Source organism: Danio rerio, chromosome 24, assembly GCF_052040795.2.
Source record: "Danio rerio strain M-AB ecotype USA chromosome 24, GRCz13ab, whole genome shotgun sequence".
Lineage (NCBI taxonomy): Eukaryota > Metazoa > Chordata > Actinopteri > Cypriniformes > Danionidae > Danio > Danio rerio.
The window spans coordinates 19,687,433-19,711,206 of NC_141044.1; the positions used below are offsets into that span (position 1 = coordinate 19,687,433).

Here is a 23,774-nt window from a genome sequence, read left to right on the forward strand (position 1 = left end):
ATTTTATATAGTAGTAATGTTTCACAAATTAATGTATATTTTGTGTGAAATGTATGAAAATAAAACACATTTTCACAATTTAAGTTTGATGAGCATTGACATTGTCATCGTGGAGTATGACAGCATGAGAACATCTTCCAAAATGGATGTAAAGAAATGTAAATCTACATACTGTATCAGTTAATGTTTGATGAGTTGTTCCCAAACACAAGCCAGAATCATGTGAAGCACTGCAATAAAGATTCAATCATAGACTAGTATTTGCTTGCATAAATCTAGGCAGCACCTTTTTTTTTGCCAAGCAGTTTATAACAAGTGCCATAATCTGGCCTTAAAATGACAGTAATATTGTTTATGGCAATTATTTCTAGCACAGTACATTGCACACCAATAAGTGGTTATTGTGACAGGCCTAGACGTTGAATGTAAATTGTTAAAAACAACAAGTTCTAAAGTGCAACAGGTAAAAAAAAAAATCACCATAATTTGGAAGAATGTATAAATAATTCTAGTTACTATCAAAAAAATAATGCGAAATGCCAGACTGAATTTGTGAAAAGTGCCAGGTCGCTTTCTGTTGGCAATGCTCCAGTGGTAAACAACCAAAAGAATAATTGACTTTATTACCTCAAATACCACCTATGTGCTCCTAATTAAAATGAGATGTTGACTGATGTTTCCGGTGCTTATTCTCTGGAAAATGGTAATATGAGGTGAAGGTAATTTGTATTTTATGAGCATTGTTCCATTATCCAAAGCCCATAAACACAAGAGTCTGATATTGTCTTTGATATAAAGAGGGGACGGATCGAAACGCAGTTCCGCAGGCCTCTCTCATGGTTGTTAATTTGCCTCCATTTCCATGTCTTTGTAATGCTCATGAATTTATTAATACAGTTTCCAGCTTATAACATTTTTGGCAGGATATTTACAATGATAAGAGCTAATAAACCTGCATTCATCTCCTGTGGAGGATTGCCAGCTACTTCACAATGAGTCTGAAGTGCTTTTGGTTTTAAGACTCTCTTCAGAAAACATGCTCAAACATAGTGATCAGCATGGAGGAGAAATGTGCTGTATGTATCTAAAGTGTTCAGCATAACTTTCAGGTAATTGCTTAAATAGTTTGGGCCAAATTATACTTTTTTTTTCTTCACTGGGCACTGTTGAGTGTGGTGCAAATTCCGTCATCAGCACAGTATGCGTTCTTTTAATCATGCATATACAGTACATGCAAACAACAGATGCCTGTGTTGACAAGTGCTTGTGTGAGGGTATTACAAGATTTCTGCGACTTTTTAATAAAGTGACAAATAGGAAAGGTTTATTTGCATAAACTTTAAATTGTGAGGGGGAAACTGCTTAATTCTGGCCTCATAATTTTTTATTTATTCATTCATTTTCCTTCTGCTTAGTCCTTTATTTATCAGGGGTTGCCACAACGAAATAAACCACCAACTATTCCAGCATATGTTTTTATGCAGCAGAAACCCTTCCAGCCACAACCCAGTACTGAGAAACATTCATACACTCAAGTTTCTTAACAAAATTAACTGCTCTATTTCCATATTGCTTATTAAAGTATTTAAAGTAAAAAATAAAATGTGTTCTATTTGCAGTTTTTGGCAAGCATTTAGGCTTCGTTGCTTTTCAGGCTTTATTATTCATAATTGTGGTTTATTTTGTGTCAGAATTACATAAAAGTATTTTTTTTAACAGTAATTACATTTCTTTATAAAAATAAAAAACGTCAGAATGTTTAATTAAAAGTCCCATTTATGTATTTGTTATTATTTGTAATTTCTATAAAAAAGCTTCCATTTTAATAAAAAGAGTTTGTAAGAGAGAATTTGTAAAAAACCTGACTTGAAATCGACAGAACTGTGATATAAATTCAGATTGCAGGAAACAAAGTTTACAATTGTCTTTCCCCATATAAACTTTAACTGTGAGTTTAACGGCTTTCTCAAAATTGTAGCATATTTAATGTTTGTATTTTACCACAGACTTTTATTTATTTATCTTTCTTCTTACTTTCTTTTTAAGTGCAATTAAAATCTTCTATTTACATCTTCTATGCCAAATTGAAGTGACATTTTTCCTAATGAATGTAAAAAAAAAAAGTAAATTGTATTAAAAACTTTTTTGATTAAATACACCTCTAACAGCCCCGTAGCCAACCTGGTGAAAGGGGTGTTTCTTTTTTCTTAAAATGTGGACTTTTTTGCAGTTCCCCTTCGAGGGGAACTCCAGCACTATAAGTGGATTTGATGTTCTAAATCCACGTATGGGAGGTTCGGTTCAGAAGCTACTCGTCTGAAAGAGTATTGAACGGGCCAATTAAGAATGAATTGGCAGCGCAAGCCTGCGCAGGTGAGCGGCATAAGCAATCAACTGAGTATATAAGCTCACCTGGCGCCAGCAGACGCTATCCTTTTCGCTTCAGAGACTTTTCTGATCGAGCTTCATGAGGGTTCCTCCTGCTGTAAAAATCTACAGCCACTTCGAGCAAACGAGTGTCTCCCAATCCAGAGCGAGTCCACGCAGCGGCAGATGGTCAAGCTGGGGTTCTCCCTTGCCTGGCGTCCCTTTGGGTCCGGTCCTCCAGAGTGGTGCGTATTGTTGCAAAGCATCCTAAAAGAGCAACACAGTCGTGCAGCACGTCCTTTTCAGGACGGCGCTCCGACTGTGCGTATCTGGTTGCGGGGGTTTCCTGGCTCCGGATGATGGGCACGATCACTGCATTACATGTTTGGGGGTCCAGCATGTTAATGTGGTGCTCGGGGGCGGTTCATGTCGTCACTACGATGCCATGACCGTCGTGCAGTTGAGATCGCGGCAAACTCTCGTGAGAGAGAGAGCCACCCCAGTTGCCTCCTGTTCTGCAGCGGGCGCTCGGGCAGATCTGAGCGTTCCAGCGAGAGATAATCCGCCGCCTAAGGGCTCGCGGACCTCTCGCTCCTCCAAGCGCTCCATCCAAGCTTCGGGCGCTTGGAGTGATCCGTCTAATCAGATGGTAGCTCTCACGCTCGCTGACACCGGAGATCAGATGTTCTCCGCGGCATCGGAGGGTGGGCTTTCATTGTCCGATGATGATCCGGACCCGCTCGCCCCCTTCGGGCAGGTGAGCGCTGTCAAACGGATACTGAAACGGACGTGTTGGCCGTGCTTTCCCGGGCTGCTTCGGCCGTAGGTTGGAGATGGTTTATCCCCCAGCTCCGCAGCCGGACCGACTAGAGGGGTGTTCCCTTCTTGCCGGCGACGCACAGTAGGCTCACGCGGTCTTAAAGAGCACCTTTTTTTTGCTCGTGCTGCGTGTCCCTCCACCCTCACCACTCTTGGTGGTGGAGCGGCCAGGGGGTATGTGGCGATTCCTCAGGTTGAGTGTGCGATGGCGGTTAATCCGCGCAGCGCCTCTTCTTGGCGGGGTCTGCCTCGTCTCCTATCCAAAGCCTGTGAGTTTCGGCTCCCTCGGAGCTAGAGCTTACAAAGCTACGGACCAGGCTGCATCCGCCTTGCATGCGATAGCCACCGACCAGCGCTACCAGCCGACTAAGCTCTTCGGACTACTAAGTCCGCTGCGTGTGCTTTGGGGAGGACGATGTCCACACTAGTGGTCTAGAAGCCCCACCTCCAACAAAACTTGGTTGATATGCGCGAAGTTGACAAAGTCCGCTTTCTTGACTCGCCCATATCCCAAGCTGGTCGGCGACACAGTCTGCGAATTCACCCAGGAATTCGAGGCAGTGAGAGAGCAGTCCGATGGGTGATGTATAATTGGCGGCCCCGTAAGCCCGCTCTGCCCGCCGTGCCATCCATACCTGCTCCTCGCCGAAGGCGCCCGCCTACGAGAGCTGCACCGCCCCCGCACTCGCCTCTGGTAAAGCGAGCGCGTCGAGCACCTCGGAAGCAGGCCACTCCCCCTGCCCAGAACGCCGCTAAGTCTGGCAACGGACCACGAAGCGTCCCTGGGACAGGTCATCTGGAGAGGAGGGAACTTGCTCTTTCCCCGCTGGAAGGCGGGGTGCCATTTCCAACGGCACTTTTTACTGCCATGAAATGAAAGGGCACTTTTCCACTTCTCCGGAGGTGACAGCCCCAAATCTGCCAGTTTGAGCTCAGCTCTCTAGCTCGTAGGTTCGGTGCACTCCGCCAGTGGCTCACGGGCACTGCAGGCCCTGCCAGCCTGGGACGCGCTGCCTCTCAGCTCGCAAGGTCTGCATGCTCCGCCAGCGGCTCACGGGCGCTGGGGGGACGTTGTCCTTTTTCCCAGCCCCCAAGCCCCCCCTCCGGAGTCAGGGTGCGGAGCCAGAGCGAATCGCTCTTCTGTGGGACCCTCGCGCTCCCCGGATCAGCACACCCGCTCCGCGCAGGAGTCAGGGTGCGGAGCCAGAGCGAAACGCTCTCCTCCAGCTCTTCTGTGGGACCCTCGCGCTACCCGGATCAGCACACCCGCTCCTCGCTGCCCCTCCGCGGGTACGTCAACGATTGCTGCGATGACGTCATTAGCGAGGGCTCTGCCTGCCTGGTTAGCGCGGGCCAGCCCCTCGCGGTGGCTCATACGCGCGATCAGACTCGGCTACGAACTACAGTTCTCCAAACGGCCTCCCAGGTTCACGGGCGTGTATTTCACCAGGGTCAATCCCCTGTATGCCCCTGTCTTGCGAGAGGAGATTGCTGCCCTCCTGGCGAAGGGTGCAATCGAGCCGGTACCTCCAGCCGAGATGGAGAGCGGGTTTTACAGCCCGTACTTCATCGTACCCAAAAAGAGCGGTGGGTCACGGCCAATCTTAGATCTGCGCGTTTTGAATCGCTGCCTTCACAAACTGTCGTTCAGAATGCTTACGCAGAGGCGCATCCTCCGATGCGTTCGTCCTCAGGATTGGTTTGCAGCCATAGACCTGAAGGACGCGTATTTTCATGTCTCCATTCTTCCACGCCACCGTCAGTTTCTGCGGTTTGCGTTCGAAGGTCGAGCATGGCAGTACAAGGTCCTCCCCTTCGGGCTCTCTCTGTCTCCCCGGGTCTTCACCAAACTCGCGGAGGGTGCCCTAGCGCCTCTGCGGCTTGCGGGCATCCGCATACTCAATTATCTCGACGACTGACTGATTTTAGCCCACTCTCGGGAGCAATTGAATGCGCACAGAGACGAGGTGCTCCGGCATCTCCGCCTACTGGGGTTGCAGGTCAACTGGGAAAAGAGCAAACTCGCCCCGGTGCAGAGGATCTCTTTTCTCAGGATGGAGCTGGACTCGGTCACCATGGTAGCGCGCCTCTCTGGAGAGCGAGCTCACCTGCTGCTGAACTGTCTGAGGGAGCTCGACAGCAAGTTAGTGGTCCCACTGAAATATTTTCAGAGGCTCCTGGGGCATATGGCTTCCGCTGCGGCTGTCACGCCGCTCGGATTGCTCCATATGAGACCACTTCAGCACTGGCTTCAAGATCGAGTTCCGAGACGCGCATGGCATGCGGGCACACACCGAGTCTCTGTTACTGCGCTGTCGCCGCACCCTCAGCCCCTGGAACGACCCCTCGTTCCTGCAGGCCGGTGTGCCTCTGGGACAGGCGTCCAGTCATGTTGTTGTTTCGACAGATGCTTCCAGCACAGGCTGGGGAGTCGTGTGTCGCGGGCATGCAGCTGCGGGCCTGTGGGTAGGTGCCCAGCTGCATTGGCACATCAATCGCCTAGAGCTGTTGGCAGTGTTCCTTGCTCTCCGCCGTTTTTCTCCAGCGCTGGAGCAGCAACACGTGCTGGTCAGGACGGACAGTACGGCGGCGGCGCATATCAACCGCATGGGGGGTATGCGCTCTCGCCGCATGTCTCAGCTCGCCCGCCGTCTGCTCCTCTGGAGTCACCCGCGGCTGAAGTCGCTGCGCGCCATTCACATCCCAGGTATGCTCAACCGTGCAGCCGATGTGCTCTCACGGCAGCAGATTCACTCTGGAGAATGGAGACTCCACCCCGAGTCTGTCCAGCTGATATGGGCGCAATTCGGGGAGGCCCAGATCGATCTGTTTGCTTCCCCCGAGAACGCTCATTGCCAGTTGTTTTATTCCCTGTCCGAGGGCTCTCTCGGCACGGATGCACTGGCCCACAGCTGGCCTCGGGGCATACGCAAATATGTGTTTCCCCCAGTGAGCCTGATCGCGCAGTTAATGTGCAAGGTCAGGGAGGACGAGGAACAGGTTCCGTTAGTTGCGCCCCTCTGGCCCAACCGGACCTGGATATCAGAGCTTTCCCTCCTCGCGACGGCCCTCCCATGGCAGATCCCTTTGAGAAAGGACCTACTTTCTCAGGGACAAGGCACCGTCTGGCACCCTCGTCCCGATCTCTGGAACCTCCACTTGTGGTCCATAGACGCGAGGAAGACTTAGGTAACCTGCCGCCCGCATCACTCAGGCTAGAGCCCCCTCTACGAGGCGCGCCTACGCCCTGAAGTGGAGTCTATTCACTGAGTGGTGTGTCTCTCGGAGAAGACCCCTGTTCTTGCCAGATCAGTGTTGTGCTCTCTTTCCTTCAAGAGAAGCTGGACAGTAGGCTGTCGCCCTCCACTCTCAAGGTTTACGTTGCTGCCATCTCCGCTCACCATGACACGGTGGCTGGCGGCACCGTGGGAAAGCATCATCATCCGGTTCCTCAGAGGCGCTAGGCGAATTAATCCAACTCGCCCCCCTCTCACGCCCTCTTGGGATCTCGCCCTCGTTCTCACGAGCCTGCGATTTGATCCCTTCGAGCCACTCGATACAGTATCTTTAAGATTTCTGTCCCTTAAGACAGCTCTGCTGGTTGCGTTGGCCTCCATTAAGAGGGTCGGGGACCTGGAGGCATTTTCGGTCAGTGACTCGTGCCTGGAATTCTTGCCGGGATTTTCTCACGTTATCCTGAGACCGCGCCCGGGTTATGTGCCCAAAGTTCCTACCACTCCCTTTAGAGATCAGGTAGTAACCCTGCAAGCGCTGCCCCCGGAGGAGGCAGACCCAGCTCTGTCCTTACTTTGTCCAGTTCGCGCTCTGCGCATTTATGTGGACCGTACTCAGAACTTTAGATCTTCTGAGCAGCTCTTTGTCTGTTATGGCGGACGGCAGCAGGGAAGTGCCGTGCCACTGGATTGTGGAGGCCATTTCATGTGCTTATTTGAGCAGAGGTCAGCCGCGCCCCCCGGGAGTGCATGAGCACTCCACTCGGATCGTTGCATCCTCTTGGGCGTGTGCGCGTGGCGCTTCTTTAACAGACATTTGTAGAGCTGCGGGCTGGGCGACACCCAACACATTTGCAAGATTTTATAATCTGCGAGTGGAGCCGGTTTCCTCAAGGGTGTTAGGTACCTTTGGTGATTGAGGAAACAACTCGGTAGGTGTTGTACACGCTTGCGGTGCCTTTTTCCCTAACACGGAGAGATGTGCACCCTCCTGTCTGTCAGTAAGTTCCCCATTCGGTGAGCCCTGCAGATTCCTCCGAGGCCCCCAGCACTGACTCAGCGGAGGAGTCACTTGCTGGCCCATTACGTAGTAGGTCTGCCCGCTGGTCAGCCCGCGTTTTGGGTATAGGTGCCTGCTATGGCCGATCCCTGCTGGTGATCCCCATATGCTTTTTCCCCCACGGTTAAGTTCCCCCCTGGGCGGACCCGTGCTTTCCCTATCTGCTAACCACCTTTTATGTGCACTCCCCCTTTTCAGGGTTAGTCCATATGTAATTCCATTTGTTTCCCCCTATTGGGTGCGGATGGTCTCCGCAGCGTCCTCCCTACTGGGATGGCACGCTTCCCAACGTACTGTCGTATATTCCTAGAATTATCTAGACGCTAGCGACTCCCAAAAAAGATACCTATTCCGTAAAACTTCTTTTGAAGTGGGATAAGTTAGGGCCAAGGGCACGTTGGAGGACCATGCCTCTCATGATCTAGGTGCGTCACGCTTGCCTGACCGCTCTCTAAGCAGCTCTCTATGCAGTCATTATGGCGCTTTCAATGGGCTCCCATACGTGGATTTAGAACATCAAATTCACTTATAGTGCTGGAGTTCCCCCCGAAGGGGAACGTTCGAGGTTACTAAAGTAACCCTTCGTTCCCCCGAGGAGGGGAACAGAAGCACTATACTCCGTCGCCATAATGACTGTCCCTTAGCTGTTAAAAGTCTCTTCAGCTCAAAAAGGATAGCGTCTGCTGGCGCCAGGTGAGCTTATATACTCAGTTGATTGCTTATGCCGCTCACCTGCGCAGGCTTGCGCTGCCAATTCATTCTTAATTGGCCCGTTCAATACTCTTTCAGACGAGTAGCTTCTGAACCGAACCTCCCATATGTGGATTTAGAACATCAAATCCACTTATAGTGCTTCCGTTCCCCTCCTCGGGGAACGAAGGGTTACTTTAGTAACCTCGAACGTTATCTGCCTCGTTTTATAGTTTAATTACTTAATTATAAGATTTAAATACTACATTTCGTGACATTTTAAGCATTAGCTTTAGCTGCATTCGCTTGTCGGATGGTCATAACCTCACTTTCTGACATACTTTAAATTTTCCTAAACATTTATAAAACATGTAGAATAAAAGTTACCAGTGAATTTCTTACGTCAGATTGTAAAATGAACATATTTGTTAGCATGAGCCAAAATTCATTAAATTAATTCACACCAACGGGACAGCCTAAAGAGGAATCTGCTTGGTTCTAAAGCCTGTTACGATGGGTTATTTTCACTATTTATGATGGCATAGCAGTCAAAATAAGCTCATGTGTGGGACAAATTCTGGACATTTGTCAATTAGGGGTGTGTCTTACGAACCACCCATAACCCCCCCGCTATGGGTCTGTCTAATAACAACATCGCAACGATTATACACTCTGATCAACCTGCTTAAATTCAGCACGAAATCTAAGAATTTGGAGCAGATGCTGGTATTGACCCCTTTAAAATGACTTGACTACCATATTAAAACCTTTTAAAAACTGTCTGATCAGCATGAGTGTCTTTTTTTGGATCAGCTGAATCAGACTCTCTCATCCAGCTTATTAAAGCTGATCCCTATGACCTGATAATTAGATTTCTGAACTCCAGGAGAGATAAAAAAAACTTTTTTACTTCACATTCATTTTCTCTTTGAGGCACAAGGATTCATGAGCTCCACGAGCCCCACTTTATCTAGCTTGCTGTGACATCTTCATCAAGCATTTGTCCATGTTGTTGAGGCAAAGATTTACGAGCTTCAGATTTATGGTTTTCAGCATTGATGGAAAATGGCTTGCTGGGTTTTCTGTTTCTGAAAGTCCAACATGCGGCTGGTTTGAGCAGAACTGCGCCTGCACTGATCTCTTCAGCTGATTGATGTTGATTATATGTGATCCAGGAGAGTGTGCAGGTTTTTTTTTGAGGCCGGCTAATTTAGTTTCTCCATAGACAATCTTATTCAGGGAGAAAAACAGTCATTTTGGGAAAAAACTGCTTGCTGTGCTTCTCAGGCCTTTCCTATAGATTTCCAAATACTATTTGAGAAGAACTTTTGGGTAATGTTTGTATTTCCCCTCAGACTTTTATTTATTTGTCTATTTTTCTTAAGATCTGCACAGCCTGGTCTCAAATGGAAACTTAACTATTTCAATTATTGTCTGAAAAGTGGATAATTTGTACAAATTCATACAATTTAATTGTTATGAAAACATTTTTAAATGATATGTGCCTCCAAAGTTATATGAAGTTATCAGATTGTTTGTTGCATTAATTGCTGAAACATTTATCATGATATATTGTGTCATAACAGAATTGATATAAGATGCAGAAAAGGGTTACTTTAAAATAAAACATAAATATGGTGTATTGCTTTATTGTACATAAATATTCAGGGTTAACATGTTTAAAACTAATGAAACTTCAAAAGGATTGTATCATTCAATAGGTAACACCTTACAATAGTCTCATTTGGTAATGCAAATGAATCGTTTTTAATATTACAGTACATAAAAAAATTATCAAAGAAAAACTTGTATAACTGTGATTGTAATGAGTTATTAAATATTAAGACAGGACAGTGGCTACGTTTCCACCCATTAATTCCATAAAAAACGGTTGATGGAAAAGCCAAGATGCACATACATTTTCAAAATGTGCATAAAAAACATGGTTTTTTAAACATTAAAAAAAGTAATGTGATTTTTGTTATAAGAGATCATGTGATGGTAAAAACGTGTGTAAATAGACAAACCAGCAGGCTGCACACACTTTAAAACATCTGAAATGTTGTTTTGGTCATTCTAAAACACCTTAACCATTTCAGTATTAGTGTTATTATGATAATAATTATCTCCAAAACTGTAAAGCGATTCTGTGCTCCACGTCTCACACCTTCAAACACCAGCACGTGTTTATTGCATGTAGGCATTTGTTTTCTAAGGCGCAAGTCATTTATTAAATGAAGAAAAGATTAATGCAGCTTGTCCTACCCCAGCAAACTCCGTTTTTACTTTCGATATTTGCCGCCAGTTAATCAGTAAGGGATGATTTTGTTCTCTTTGACTTATTGGATGGAACGCTGCTTTATTCACACGTCTTTTATGTAATAACCCAGTTTTGTGAGTAAAGTTAATTCACATCTTTGAATGCAAACATAGCTACTGATGCTGATTTTATACAGTATGTTATAATGAACATACATGATATTATGAATAAAATGTGACAAAGGAAAGACTTAAAAGTGTATTGTTCATTCCATAAAACAAAAACCAACTTTATGAGAAGCCAAACGTGTCAATTATATCAATATTTAGACCACAGGGGTTAATCTTAGTTTCTGACGGGCTGCAGCTCTGCACAGTTTAGTCCCAACCCTAATTAAACACACCTGATCTAACTAATTGAGCCCTTCAGGTTTGTTTGAAACCTACTGGTAATTCTGCGGTCACACTAGATTTTGTGTGTGCAAAATTCTGTAGTACAGTGCTTCGAAAAGGGGTGGGATTAAACAAGATGATTAGACATTTGAAAAAGTGAGCAATTGGCCCATATTTAAAAATTCTGTCTAGAGAGGTCATGTTTTGACCATTGGTTGGTCTCACGCAGTCACATGATACGATTTCACTGGTCAGAGTTCAACAAGCTTGAACTTAGCAATGCAGCAAACTGCGAAACTTGTCGCACAAACTTGCGTTTTCGGTTTGTCGCATTCGCGTGCATATGAAATGAAGTCTATGGGGAGAAAAGCCCAGTAAGACCACAGCTTACATGTGTTGGAGCAGGGCTGAAACTAAACTGTGTAGGGAATTTGACAGGGCTGCTATAGACTTTTGGCTTTTCATAAAGTTTTTTTTTTTTTTTGTAAGTCTTATAGAAGAGGTAATACACTTAAGTCTTTCTTTATCGCATTTTGTCCATAACAATATCATGTTCATACAATATCATATGTTTGTTATTCCAATGCCTTGCATTATTGAATTTCTGCACATGTGTAATCTGTATTTCTCTCTTTTTTTTCACAGTGTGGTACTATAGATTTTGGCTCGTATGTGAACTTAACGGAGAGGAATCTGCAGGATGCTCAGAAGTTCATCCTGATGCATGAGGTGGTGCAGCCTGTGGTTCCTGTGCCGTATTTCATGGAGGACAATGTGCGCTTCTCTCATGTGGCTGTGGACGTGGTGCAGGGCAAAGACATGCTTTACCACATCATTTATCTGGCAACAGGTACTGTATCAACTCACATCTGCATAAACGAAGATTTCTGTTATTTCTGTATGTTTATTGTAGTCTAAAATAAGCAGTGCTTCTGATGTGCTGTACCTTATTGATGAAGGTTAATGGAGGTGCAGTATATGATTGAGCTACTAATAGCTTACTTCTTGCTGCAGAAATGCTAATGGAGTCCATTAGTTTTTGCAGATGCTGGGACAGTAATGAGTGTATAGAAGCTCATTTTTTACCTCAGCTGACTCTAAGACACATAAGTTGAAAAGAAGAAGTCAGCGATAAAGACACATTTACTGGTAATTTACCTTGTTGGTTATTATAGTTGTAAAAATTGTAGTTATAAAATGTTGTTATAAAATGTTTTTTATCATGTTCATTTTGGTCATTAGAAATAAACTGTAACTAAGAAAAATTATTTTTTTTCTTTTCATTTTATTACAACTAAAGTGAGTAAAACTGAAATAAAAGTAATGAATATAAATATGTACAATTTTAATTTTTATAAAAAATTAAAAATAAAAAAGTAAAAAAAAAGTTTTTACTAAGTTATAAATGTGACAATATTTATGCATTTATTGATTTACTTATTTGCTTATTAAATTTGTTGCATTTTTTATTTATTTATTTAAAATAATATATACAAAATAAAAATATCAAGTTACTACATATTTGATTAATAATAATAATAATAATAATAATAATGTTAACAAAATTATTACAAAAATATTATAACCTGATTACAGTAAATAATATCTTACTAGATATTTTTAAGACACTTCTACACAGCTTAGAGTGACATTTAAAGACTTAACTAGATTAACTAGGCAGGATAGGGTAATTAGGTAATTAATTTATTGTATAATGATAGTTTGTTCTGTAGACTGTCGGGGGAAAAATAGCTTAAAGGGGCTTATAATTTTGACCTTAAAATGGTTTTTAAAAAATGAAAAACTGCTTTTATTCTAGCTGAAATAAAACAAATAAGACTTTCTCCATAAGAATAAATATTTTCAGACATACTTTGAAAATTTCCTTGCTCTATTAAACATCATTTAGGAAATATAAAAAAAAAGTAAATAAAAGGGAGGGCTAATAATTCAGACTTCAACTGTATATAGAATTTGTTTCCTTTTGCCCTTTTCTGTAAATATTGACATTTTCCAATTATATTGTGAAATTTCTGAAACTCTCATTCTAAAATATGTGATAGAACATATATTTTGTTTTTTTTAAACTGTTTAATAATGATCATATTATTTGTTATACGATAGGTAATGGGCACCGCAATTGTTGCTAGAAGGGATACAGCAATTGGAAGTTAACAAGAAGTATTTATATAGTTTATTAAATTACATATAAATTCTATATTATTCACCCTCTCCTGTAGCGTGGTGAAGTCCAGATGGGACACAGCTGAGGATCTTTAGGTCAGTATAGCATAATTGTTTGTGACACTGTACAACAAACAATATTTTTACATTATCGTGGGGGTTGGTTTTAGGGTTGAGGTAAGGTTAGATGCTAATAAAATACAATTAATACATAATATAATAAATAATATGCTTCTAGTTAACTTCTAATCACAGCTCTATTCCTTCTAGCAACAACTGCAGGAAATTCAAGCTGTTGGCTTTGTTATTTTTATTCATAATTTTATTTTGAAATGTTAGAAGGTTAGAAAGTAACATAAAAAGGTAGTTATAGTATCATAAACAGTTTGTATGTTACGTGAACAAAGCACATTGTCCAGTTATATTGAGAAATAATTATTTTTGCCATCTTCATAGACATTCGCTTGTAATTTACAAACCTGAAATAGTATGTTTTAATATGTGTATTTGAATGTCTATACCCTAAATTATGTTATTTGTTTGAAATCAGGGATAAATTGGGATTTATGATAAGCGCTGTGCACCTCTTTCTTTGCCTCAGCACGTGGTGTCAAATTAGAATTTTAGCAGCCGATGATGTGCTCTCTGAATGTTCTAATCACATCGATGTGATTGTAGGCTTCAGGGACAAGCCAAGGCTGATCACACTGGTGTAACTATACGTGTGAAATGATTAACATTGAAATATTTAAATACTGAAATATTAAAAAATAAACTTATAGTATTTTAAATAATTTGTTTTAATATAACTTATTTTTGGTTTATAGTTTCTGTATTATATGCAGTTAATTGTTTGGATAAATAAAAGAATTGAATGATGTAATTATATTAATATATTGAACATTAATTTAACATGAAGAACATGAAGTAGTGATACAAAATATTTTATCTTTAAAAAAACAATAATAAATTACATTTTAAAATATATTCACATAAAACAGTCATTCTAAATTTAAATTATAGTTCACAAAAATATTGTACTAAATTTATTGAAAAAAAATCTCCCCTCCATTTAGCTTTTTCCTTTACAGAAGTGCATTTTATTTTATTGTTGTATATTAAAACTGAAGTCACCTACAAAATTGTACTAACCCCAAAACTTTTGAACTACACATTTATACACAAGTACGCACATAAACATCTGTCTGTTAATTCAGACAAAATGGGTCACTTGTAAACAAAAACATGGATAGGGCATAGTTAAAAGTACAGATCTGAGGAAAAATATAGATTAAAAAAAAAAAAAAAAACAACAACATTAAAGCCTGTAATATGAAAGTAGTCCCAGGTGGTTGACTTCTCATTAAACCCACAGCTTATTAGAATGTTACTTTTACCATAAGAAGTTTGTGGAGTGAAGACTTGTACATTGGGGAAAACTGACTCTGGTAATTGGTGGTCTACTTGAATCACTGGTCTTTGAAGCAGGCAACAGTTGGTCACTAGGCTGAAGAAAAGGCATTAGACACATAGCAGCGATGAAACATCAAAGGCAGCATGTGCTTACATAAAGGAAAAATGTACTGTAAGCTGTCATTTGCCATCCAGATGCACACCAGAGCCCAGGAAACCTCCAAACCCACACTCAAAAAAAGAAAAGAAATCATTGTTGATAGGGTGTACTTCAAGTCTGTGTGAACTCAAAATGTGCTAGGTAATCCACAAAATAAAAACTGTTTTGTAATCTTCAATCAAAGTCTGATCACCTGCTTTCATGTTTGTAGTGGAGGTTCTTCTATGCTGACGTCAGTTTTTCAACTTCAGCCACAATATTCTTTACCCCTCCCCTTTTACCGTTAGTTTGCTATGAGCGAATGATGTCCAATTTAATAATTCATTAAAGTTAGAAGCACATACTTTTATTTCAGTATGTTGAAACAATAAAAACATATGCACCTACGTCGTAAAACATTCAAAATATATGCACTTTATCACTAGCTATACACTTTTGGGATCTTAGGCCCCGTTTACACTACTAGTTAAATATGACCCAATTCTGATTTTTTTTTGCTCATATGTGACAAAGATCAGATCTGTTCTATGGCTGTGTAAACACACAAAAAAAAAAATGCATTCGGATATTCAGAGATCGGTTTCAGGCCTCCTTCATATGTGGAAATAAATTAGATATAGATCGGATACGTGACAATGCGACTGTCATGTAAACAGGCAGATCGGATTTATTGAGGCATTCCGTTCTGTAAATCCTTAAACTTGTGACAATGTGGTGCTTCTTTGCGGTTTAATGACAGAAAGAAGAGCGTGTGTGGAGATGCCGACACGGTAAACAACATCAAAGTAAACACAGATGAGGAAAGTCTTCAGTCGCCACAATTTGCTTCTACCAGACCTGAGATCTCGTACCCACAAATTCCTCTGAATGGTGGAGGACATCATAAAGCATATAAACCATAAGCGCAAGCTTCGATGACGGCCCTTTCCCACCTCCGCCGCAAAATCATTTTAAAGTTGGGACGAACTTCTTGTTGTAACTTTTGCTTTTTGTCACTATTAATACACGCACTGTGGGCTACACATAGAATAACTCTATTCTCTCTAACACCAGTGCGCACAGACGCTAGAACCCGCCTTTATGCATGCGCAACATCGTAAATTCTATTGCAAGTGTAAACGCATGAATTTCATATGGGTCACAATTAAAATAACGTGTAAACGGACAGGCAAATAAATCAGATATAGGCAACAAATTGGAACTGGGCATCAAGCATATGTGTGCTTAACTTAATAAATGTTATTTAAATTATATTTTTATTTTCTTTTTAATTTAAAAGGCTTTAATATATAAGCAGGTTAAAGCTGGCATTGCAAAAAAGTTCTCTAAAAAAATAAAAACCTATATTAAAATATTACAACTAGACAGAAAAAAAAAAAAAACATTAAAACTCCAAGTTAAAAAAGCACATCAGTTCACAAAACTCCTAAAAGACGTGGAGGCATGAACTGAACTTTTATGACACCCCTGTTACCGTTAGTTTGCTGTGAGCGAATAATGTGCAAAAAATAAAGCTGTGCCCCTGCTCAATATTTCGTTACAGTTAGAAGCACATCAGCATACTGAAATAAAAGTCTCAGCAACTTCCAGTTCACATGGACTTTGTCATCATAACACACATTTGTAAACATTTGAATAGTGTTATTGCAAGTTAATCTAGGCAAAAGCAAATTCATTTTGAGCCAATTACTTTAATTTGAATGATCTTGTGAATTTCAACTTGTGAGTTTACCCTTTCTTGAGTCAATTATTCTTAAGCACCTCATTTGGACAACAACAATAAAAACTACTGCATTACATTAGCACAATTACTGCTTATTGCGGGAAGCATTCAATACTTTTCTGCACATTAGTAATACAAAACCTTAGTTGAAACTCTTTTAAACCTCTAAATGAAGTGAAAAGTAAACTCTAAACAGTCTTTCTTTTTTTAAAGGGGACCTATAATGCCCTTCTTTACAAGATGTAAAATAAGTCTCTGATGTACCTAGAGTGTGTATTTTAAGTTTTTGCTCAAAATACCCTAGAAACAATTTATTATAAATCTTTGAAACTGCCCCTTTTAGGCTTTTATCCTAAATCTAATTATGTCATTTTGGTGATTGTCACTTTTAATTTTTTTTGAAAAGAGGACAAATGCATATGTGTCAGCATAGTGGCAGTTTCAAAAACAAAACTAACGTTCTCTCCTAATGAGGGAGAGTTTGTCACTAGTGCGTGGGGTTTTCCCCCTCTGATGACATGTACAAAGGGAGAATGTCAATTGTCAACAGTGTTTCTGCAGACTGTTTTTATCAAGTGTGATTTATAAAAAAATAAAACTAATACATTTAATTAATAACTTGACAGCATGAAAACAAGCTATGTATAAATCATGAGCTAAGTGTGAATTTTAATAGCAAAATCCTTCTGAGTAAAGTTTACTCCGTTTAGATTAGTATTTGGTCCCTCTCTAAATGGAGTTAAAGTTACTAAAGTTAATGAGACAATGAATAGATTAATTAAGTGATGATTGAGCACTGATGATGAACACCTGCTGTTAATAAGTAGAAACTCAGAAAAGAAAAACACAAAACTACAACTGACTTCAGTCACAGCTTTAGATCAAATCAGCTGAAATATAATACATTGAATCTCTCAAAATCTCACCAAAGGATCATTAAGCAACTGCGCAAACAGCAGCTTTGCTTTTTATCACCCGTTTGCCCTTATTTCAAGAGGGACCAAATACTCTCTGAACTTAGTAAATTTTACTTGGAGATTTTGCTGTGTTAAAATACAACCCATGCATTTTCTTGGTGAGGCAGATAAAAGGGTTAAGGAAAAACTAATTTACTTTTGACCATTTATTTCTGAAATTAATAGATATGTGTTACTTGTCTAGAAATGTTTTCTTGATTTTTATATTTGGACTAGAAACAAAACAAAAACTCAAAGTAAGGAAAACATTCTTTTTTTGCTGAGCAATAAAAAAAAATATTAATGTTGTCCTGACATTTAATTGGGTTAAAAATTATACAAATAAACCGTCAAGTGTTGTCAGGGATGGTGTTCTTTTAGCTCATTTAAAACTTGATATTTTATTGAAAATGCATATTCATGGACAGCTAAAAAACAGTGACCATCTAGTTACATGTACCTGTCAGCAGAAACTCAATTACAGGGAGGCATGTGTTTTTGAATTGTGTAAAATAAACACTTGTTAAAGGGAAGAAGCCACTTGTTAAACTGGTCCTCATTAACGCACAGGACATGTGTGATTTAAAAGATCGCTGTTTGCTAATTGGGCGAGCTATGGGTTTTTGGGTATTACTTCTAAAAGACACCAACTGTTTTCGATTATTGGTAAGAGTCAAGGCCTCATGCTGATTTAACAGCATTTACATTGTCTGTCTGGTCTGACAGATGAGAGATAAAGAGATGAAAATGAGAAAAGAAAGAGAATTGTTCACCCCAAAAATGTAATTGTCAAAATGTCATCTGTAAAAAGCTGTATGACTTTTTTTCATTGTGGTAGTAAACAAGTTTTTTTTGGTCTCCTGATCTTAAAAGCTGTCCATAAAGTTCATGCCTCCAGGCCTTTAGGAGTTTTGTGAACTGATATGCTTTTTTAACTTTAAAGTTTAATGTTTTTTTTTTCTTTTCTGTCTTGTCGTAATATTTTCATATAGGGTTTAATATTTTATACATGTTTTACAATGTCAGCTTAACCTTCATGTTCTGTTGGGAAGGTTTTCATCCATTCTGGGGTGATTTTGGAGTCTTAATTTGGCCATAACTTTTTTGTGTTTTAACTAGATTAATGATTTTTGGTGACAAATTTTTTTTTTTTTTTTTTTTTTTTTTTTTACTTAATGATACACTCTTGGCACATTTATGATCCTTTTGTTATGTTACGGATGAAAACATGTGCTGAAATAAACTGCTCTAAAAAAAAAAAACTCTTTTTCTTTTCTTTTTTAATTTAATTTATTTTTTTATTTTACATATCAACCTCAGTCCTGGTCAAAACTGCTAAATTGTTTAGAAAATAACAGGATTTTAATTCTTTAATTGCCAAATGTATTAATGATGTCACTGAATTGATGGGGAAAAAAATGCAAAATTACTTATTTTCAGTGTATATTTTTACCTTTAATCACAGTCTTTGCGATGTAAGGATTAGTAACAACATTGCATTTGATGCATTTTTATTTTATTTATTTATTTTTTAGTGCAGCATAAGCCTTTCCATTTTTTTCTCCCTAATTTACTGTTTGTAGCTGTTTTTGCCCCATTGACTTCCATTATAACCACATTTTTTGATTGCAAAACCATGACACCACATACTCATGCATTTTTCATCCTTGGTTGTTTTCCCTGATGAAAAGAGGTAAAAATTTTACCATCGTTTTTACTGTATCTTTTATTCTAGCCTAAATAAAACTAACAAGACTTTCTGCAGAAGAAAAAAATATTATCCGACATATGTGAAAATTTCCTTGCTCTGTTAAACATCATTTAGGAAAAAATTTAAAAAGAAAAAAGAAAGGGGTTTTAATAAATTAAATTCAACTGTAAGTACAATATTGAAGTAATTGTAAAAAGTAAAGTCCACCCAATTAAATAAACAAACAGAAACCAGCACAATTTTTCACAATGTCTCATTTCGTGTTCCACAAAAAGAAAGTCCTTTGGAAAAACCTGAGGAAGAGTACATTTCTGCTTGAATGAATTCTTTTGTCATGGATGTCAGCGTAATGATTCTCACTTGAAATCAACATATTTCTGAGGCGCTACACAATAAATCCTCAAGCAAGGCGAACAATGTGCCATGTTTATAGTGTTAGCCTGAATTCAGTCCACACAGCAGACAATAATAGCATGAAGTGTGAGGAACGCTGCAGGAATTTCACAGCTGAATGGAATGAAATAGAGCACCGAAGCCTGTTTTGACAAGGGCAGGGACCTAATCAGTGGCTCTTGTAGTATCTAAAAGTTCATTGGCCCACATGTTGTGTGACTCCTATAAAACATCTGACAGACAGAAGAATAACAGCAGATACTACGCGGATAAAACAGACATTATACAGCTTATCAAACCAATCCAGTTCACTCTTTGTGACATTATGAGACCAGTGAATGTCCTCCACAAAACCGCATGCTCCACAAGAGAGGGATGTGTTACTCACAAAAAGGCGATTCAACCGATAATTCTGCCCTCTTTTTTCGGCTGCACAAAAGCCACCCTTTTGGGTAAGATAATGAATCTGGAGAGCTGTTCGCCCGTTTTGCCCTTTCTGATCCAAATAGCACATCCAAATTTAAGTCGACAGCCCAGGTGGCAAACTTGCACTTCATGAAGGCTTCGTGTGAATGGAAAAATACAGTGTACTTTTGCTGAGCTGATCCATCTCAATCACTTAATTTGACAAACAGCATGTTCAGTTAGTTATTGCAGTTCAAATTTAATAATCTTATGTAGTATGTGGACTGGGCAAGTAAAAAAGACTCAGAACTAACATTAGCACAATTATTACTACTCAAGAACACTACTCTTTTAAACTCTTCTAAGTCTAAGTCAAGATGATGAAATGTCTTACTCTTTATATGAACACTTAAGATTAAAGCTGATATGAAAAAAATAAAAAAGTAATCTCAAATCATGATGGCGAAATATAGTTGAAGGCAAAATTATTATCCCTAGTCTTCTTCAGATATTTCCCAATTGATATTTAACAGAGCAAGAACATTTTTAAATATTACTGCTATTCTATTTAAAGGTCAATATAATTAGTCCTCCTAAGAATGTTTTTTATTTTATTTTATTTTTTATTTTTTTGTATGGCTATAGAGCAAAATACTGTTGTACAGTGACTTGCCTAATTAACTTAACTTGCCTATTTGACCTAATTAACCTTGTTAAGTATTTAAACGCACTTAAAGCTGAATACTAGGATCTTACAAAATAACTAGTAACGTATGTACTGTCATCATGGCAAAAACTAAATCAATTAGTTATTAGAAGTTAGAATTAAAACAATTATGTTTTAAAATGTCTTTAAGAAATTTATTCCTTTGATTGATGATGTCACATCAAAAGCTCAGTCGCGATTGTTCAACATAAGCGTCATGTTTAATCTTCTTAATAACCTGAAGGGGGACTTATCTAAAGAGAGGGATTTTTCTTTCATTTTTCTTTCAGCTTAGTCTCTATTTCAGAGATCGCCACAGCGATATGAACCTCCAACTATTCCAGCATATGTTTTACTGTTTTACACAACGGATGCCCTTCGAGCTGCAACCCAGTACTTGGAAAGTGTTGTAAAATCTGGGAAATCTCTCTGTTTAACAACACTTGGGAAATATTTTTAAATAACTTAAATTTCACAAAAAGGCTAAAAACTGTATTATAGAGAAGGCTAATAACTGTATATCAAGATAAATTCAGTCAATTAATAAATTATATATTGGCCACATGAAAAGAACTGTTTATATTTATAGAACTAATATAGAACATTTTTTTTACATTTTAAAGTGTAAACTCAAAAAAGTAGCTCATTCAAATGAGATTATATTTCTCACTTTATTTGGAACCTCAGGTCAAATGTAGAAATATTAAATACATTTTAATGAAATACAAACTATTTTTTGAAATCCAAATGATGATATAGTAGTACCATAAACAACACCACTAAATAGTTTAACAACACCACTAAATAGATGATGCAAAAGGATGCAAACATTTTAACTTATCCATAAGATTCTGCGTATATTGTCATTGCCAATACTCCTTCAATAATGCAGGAGACATGATTTGCAAATAAATAAATACATTTTCATCTTTCAAAAAACCTTGCAGGCACAGAACATTAACATGATGTAATATTGAAGTTGTACCCCAACATCATGGGAATGTTAATTTTTTTTAAATGAAAATCAAGTTGACATCAGAACCAAACAGCAGGTCAATGTCCAATCTAAAGTCAACCTAAAATCAACCAAATATCCATGTAATTTGATGTCGTTATTGGGCGTCAAAAAAATGTTGTCTTAGATGCTGGCTAGACATTAAATTTTGGTCACCTGACTTCATGACCAAATCTAATGTACTATTAACATCTTATGATGTTGTGTGCCTGCTGGGAAAAAAGAAAAGAAAATAAATACACTTGACCATACAAAAAGAAACTCAGCTTATAAACTCCTGAAACAAGAATGGAGTTCATTTTGAATTGACAGATGGATCACTCACACAAAAATAAACAAATGAATAAAATAAAATACAAAACAATATTTACATTTTCCTGAATTAAAGATAATAATTAAAAAAAACTAAACAACAGTATTTACAATTCACCATCATGCAGTTTATGAACAAAAAAAAAATTGAGACAACATAATTAACGTAATTTACGTAATTTAGAGTATCCAAATACAAATTAGCAAAGGCAAACCTAACAAAAAATAAATGTTTACAAAAGGGAATTAATAAATGAATGAATAAATGAGTAAATATATAAATAAATAAAATCAACACTAATACATAAATCAACTTAATAACAATAAACTTTTCAAACTAGTTTACACATTTTTTAATTGAAACTTGTTGTTTTTAATCATATTAAGCCCTCTGTAAGATTACTTTTGTTGCTAACATTAAGTGGTACGCATGCTCCAAAGTGGAATGTATAGCTCAGAAAAAGGTGATTCAACCAATAATTCTGCCCTCTGTTCAACTTCTCAAAAACCACCCTTTGGGAAAGATAATGACTCTGTAGAGTCGTCCTGCCCTTTCTGATCTAAATAGCACATCCATATTTAAGTGGCGAGCCCAGGCAGCAGACTGACACTTCATAGAGTTTTCATGCGATTGGAAAGATCTGAGGTCATTTCCTTTCCAATCTCATCCAGGTCATCCGAGATGCTCCACTTGATCTCCTAAACTCTTTTTCTTCCCCTCTTCTCTCTTAAAGTCTAACTCACTTGTTCTCAAATTTCTACTTTCTAGATTACGGCACCATTAAGAAGGTGCTCTCCCCTCTCAACCAGACCACGGGCAGCTGCTTGCTGGACGAGATTGAGCTTTTCCCCCTGAAGAAGAGGCAGCCAATTCGTAGCCTGCTCATCCTTCACAGCCGCAGTGAGCTATTTGTAGGAGTCAGAGAGCAGGTCATCAAAATCCCCCTGATGCGCTGCAACTTCCACAAGTCTAGAGAGTGAGTACTGCTGCTGCTCACAGGGACATGCTGAGAACTGCTTTCTTAAAGCAACCATTCACTCCAAAAATGATCAAATGTTTTGGCTGCATTAAATACTGCTTATGAAGTAAAAAAAAAAAAAAAAACACTTTTGTTTGTATAATTTAGTTTAGTTTTCAGTTTTTTTTTTTTGTTTGTTTTTTTGTTTTTACGAATTATGTGCTTTATGGGTTTTAAAGAATGTAAATGTATGTTGTATTATATGCCAGTGTCAAATATGATTTTCTGTCCAGAATCTCTGTGCAGACAGTAAAGTAGTGAAGTGAAGTAAAGTGAAGTCAAGTTAAATGAAGTGAAGTCAAATGAAGTAAAGTGGTGAAGATTTTTTAAACATATCAGTCAAACATTTTAAAGGTAACCCTTTATGATAAGGTTGTATTCGTAAATGTGGGTAATGCATTTACTAACATGAACAAACAATGAACAATACATTTATTATAGTGTATGTTCATGTTGGTTCATGAAAATACAGTTGTTTGTTGTTAGTTCATGTTAACTCACGGTGCATTAACTAATATTAGCAAGCATGAATTTGGATTCTGTAAATGTTAAAGTGGTGGTCCACTACGATATCATATTTAAAACTTTAGTTGATGTGTAATGTAGCTGTGTGAACATAAGCAACACCTCTGAATGTAATACGCTCAAAGTTCAATACAAAGGGAAACTTTGGCTTTTACGGAGTTAGCTTAGCAAAGCCTAAAGCAAACGAAGCTTGGGGACTACAAATAATACATCTGGGTTAGTGAGATCATAAAAGCTTCAGGTTACGCGCATACACTTTGCACAGCAAAGAAGCGTGGCCAGATGTGCGGTAATGTTCTAGCTAAGAAGGTTAAAATGCCATCCAAATGCTGCTATTTCCACAGAGTGTGTTCTGTTTCTGTATTTGGGCTTCCAAAGGACACAACACAAAGAGAGAAGTGCTTGCAATTTAATTTTAATTTTGTGCCAGA

The 23,774-nt window shown here is 39.1% G+C and overlaps 1 protein-coding gene across 8 annotated transcripts in view; it reads left to right on the forward strand.

Moving 5' to 3' along the window:
- Positions 1 to 23,774, forward strand: part of sema5a (sema domain, seven thrombospondin repeats (type 1 and type 1-like), transmembrane domain (TM) and short cytoplasmic domain, (semaphorin) 5A) — a 397,269-nt gene that overhangs the window by 268,042 nt on the left and 105,453 nt on the right. For all 8 annotated transcript variants that reach the window (XR_015524511.1, XR_015524510.1, XR_015945703.1 and 5 more), the window contains 2 exon segments: positions 11,467 to 11,671; positions 22,569 to 22,776. Coding sequence is in view for 4 of the 8 variants with exons in the window: in XM_087308760.1 (XP_087164886.1) it covers positions 11,467 to 11,671; positions 22,569 to 22,776 (413 nt within the window). In the remaining 4 variants the exon portion in view is untranslated.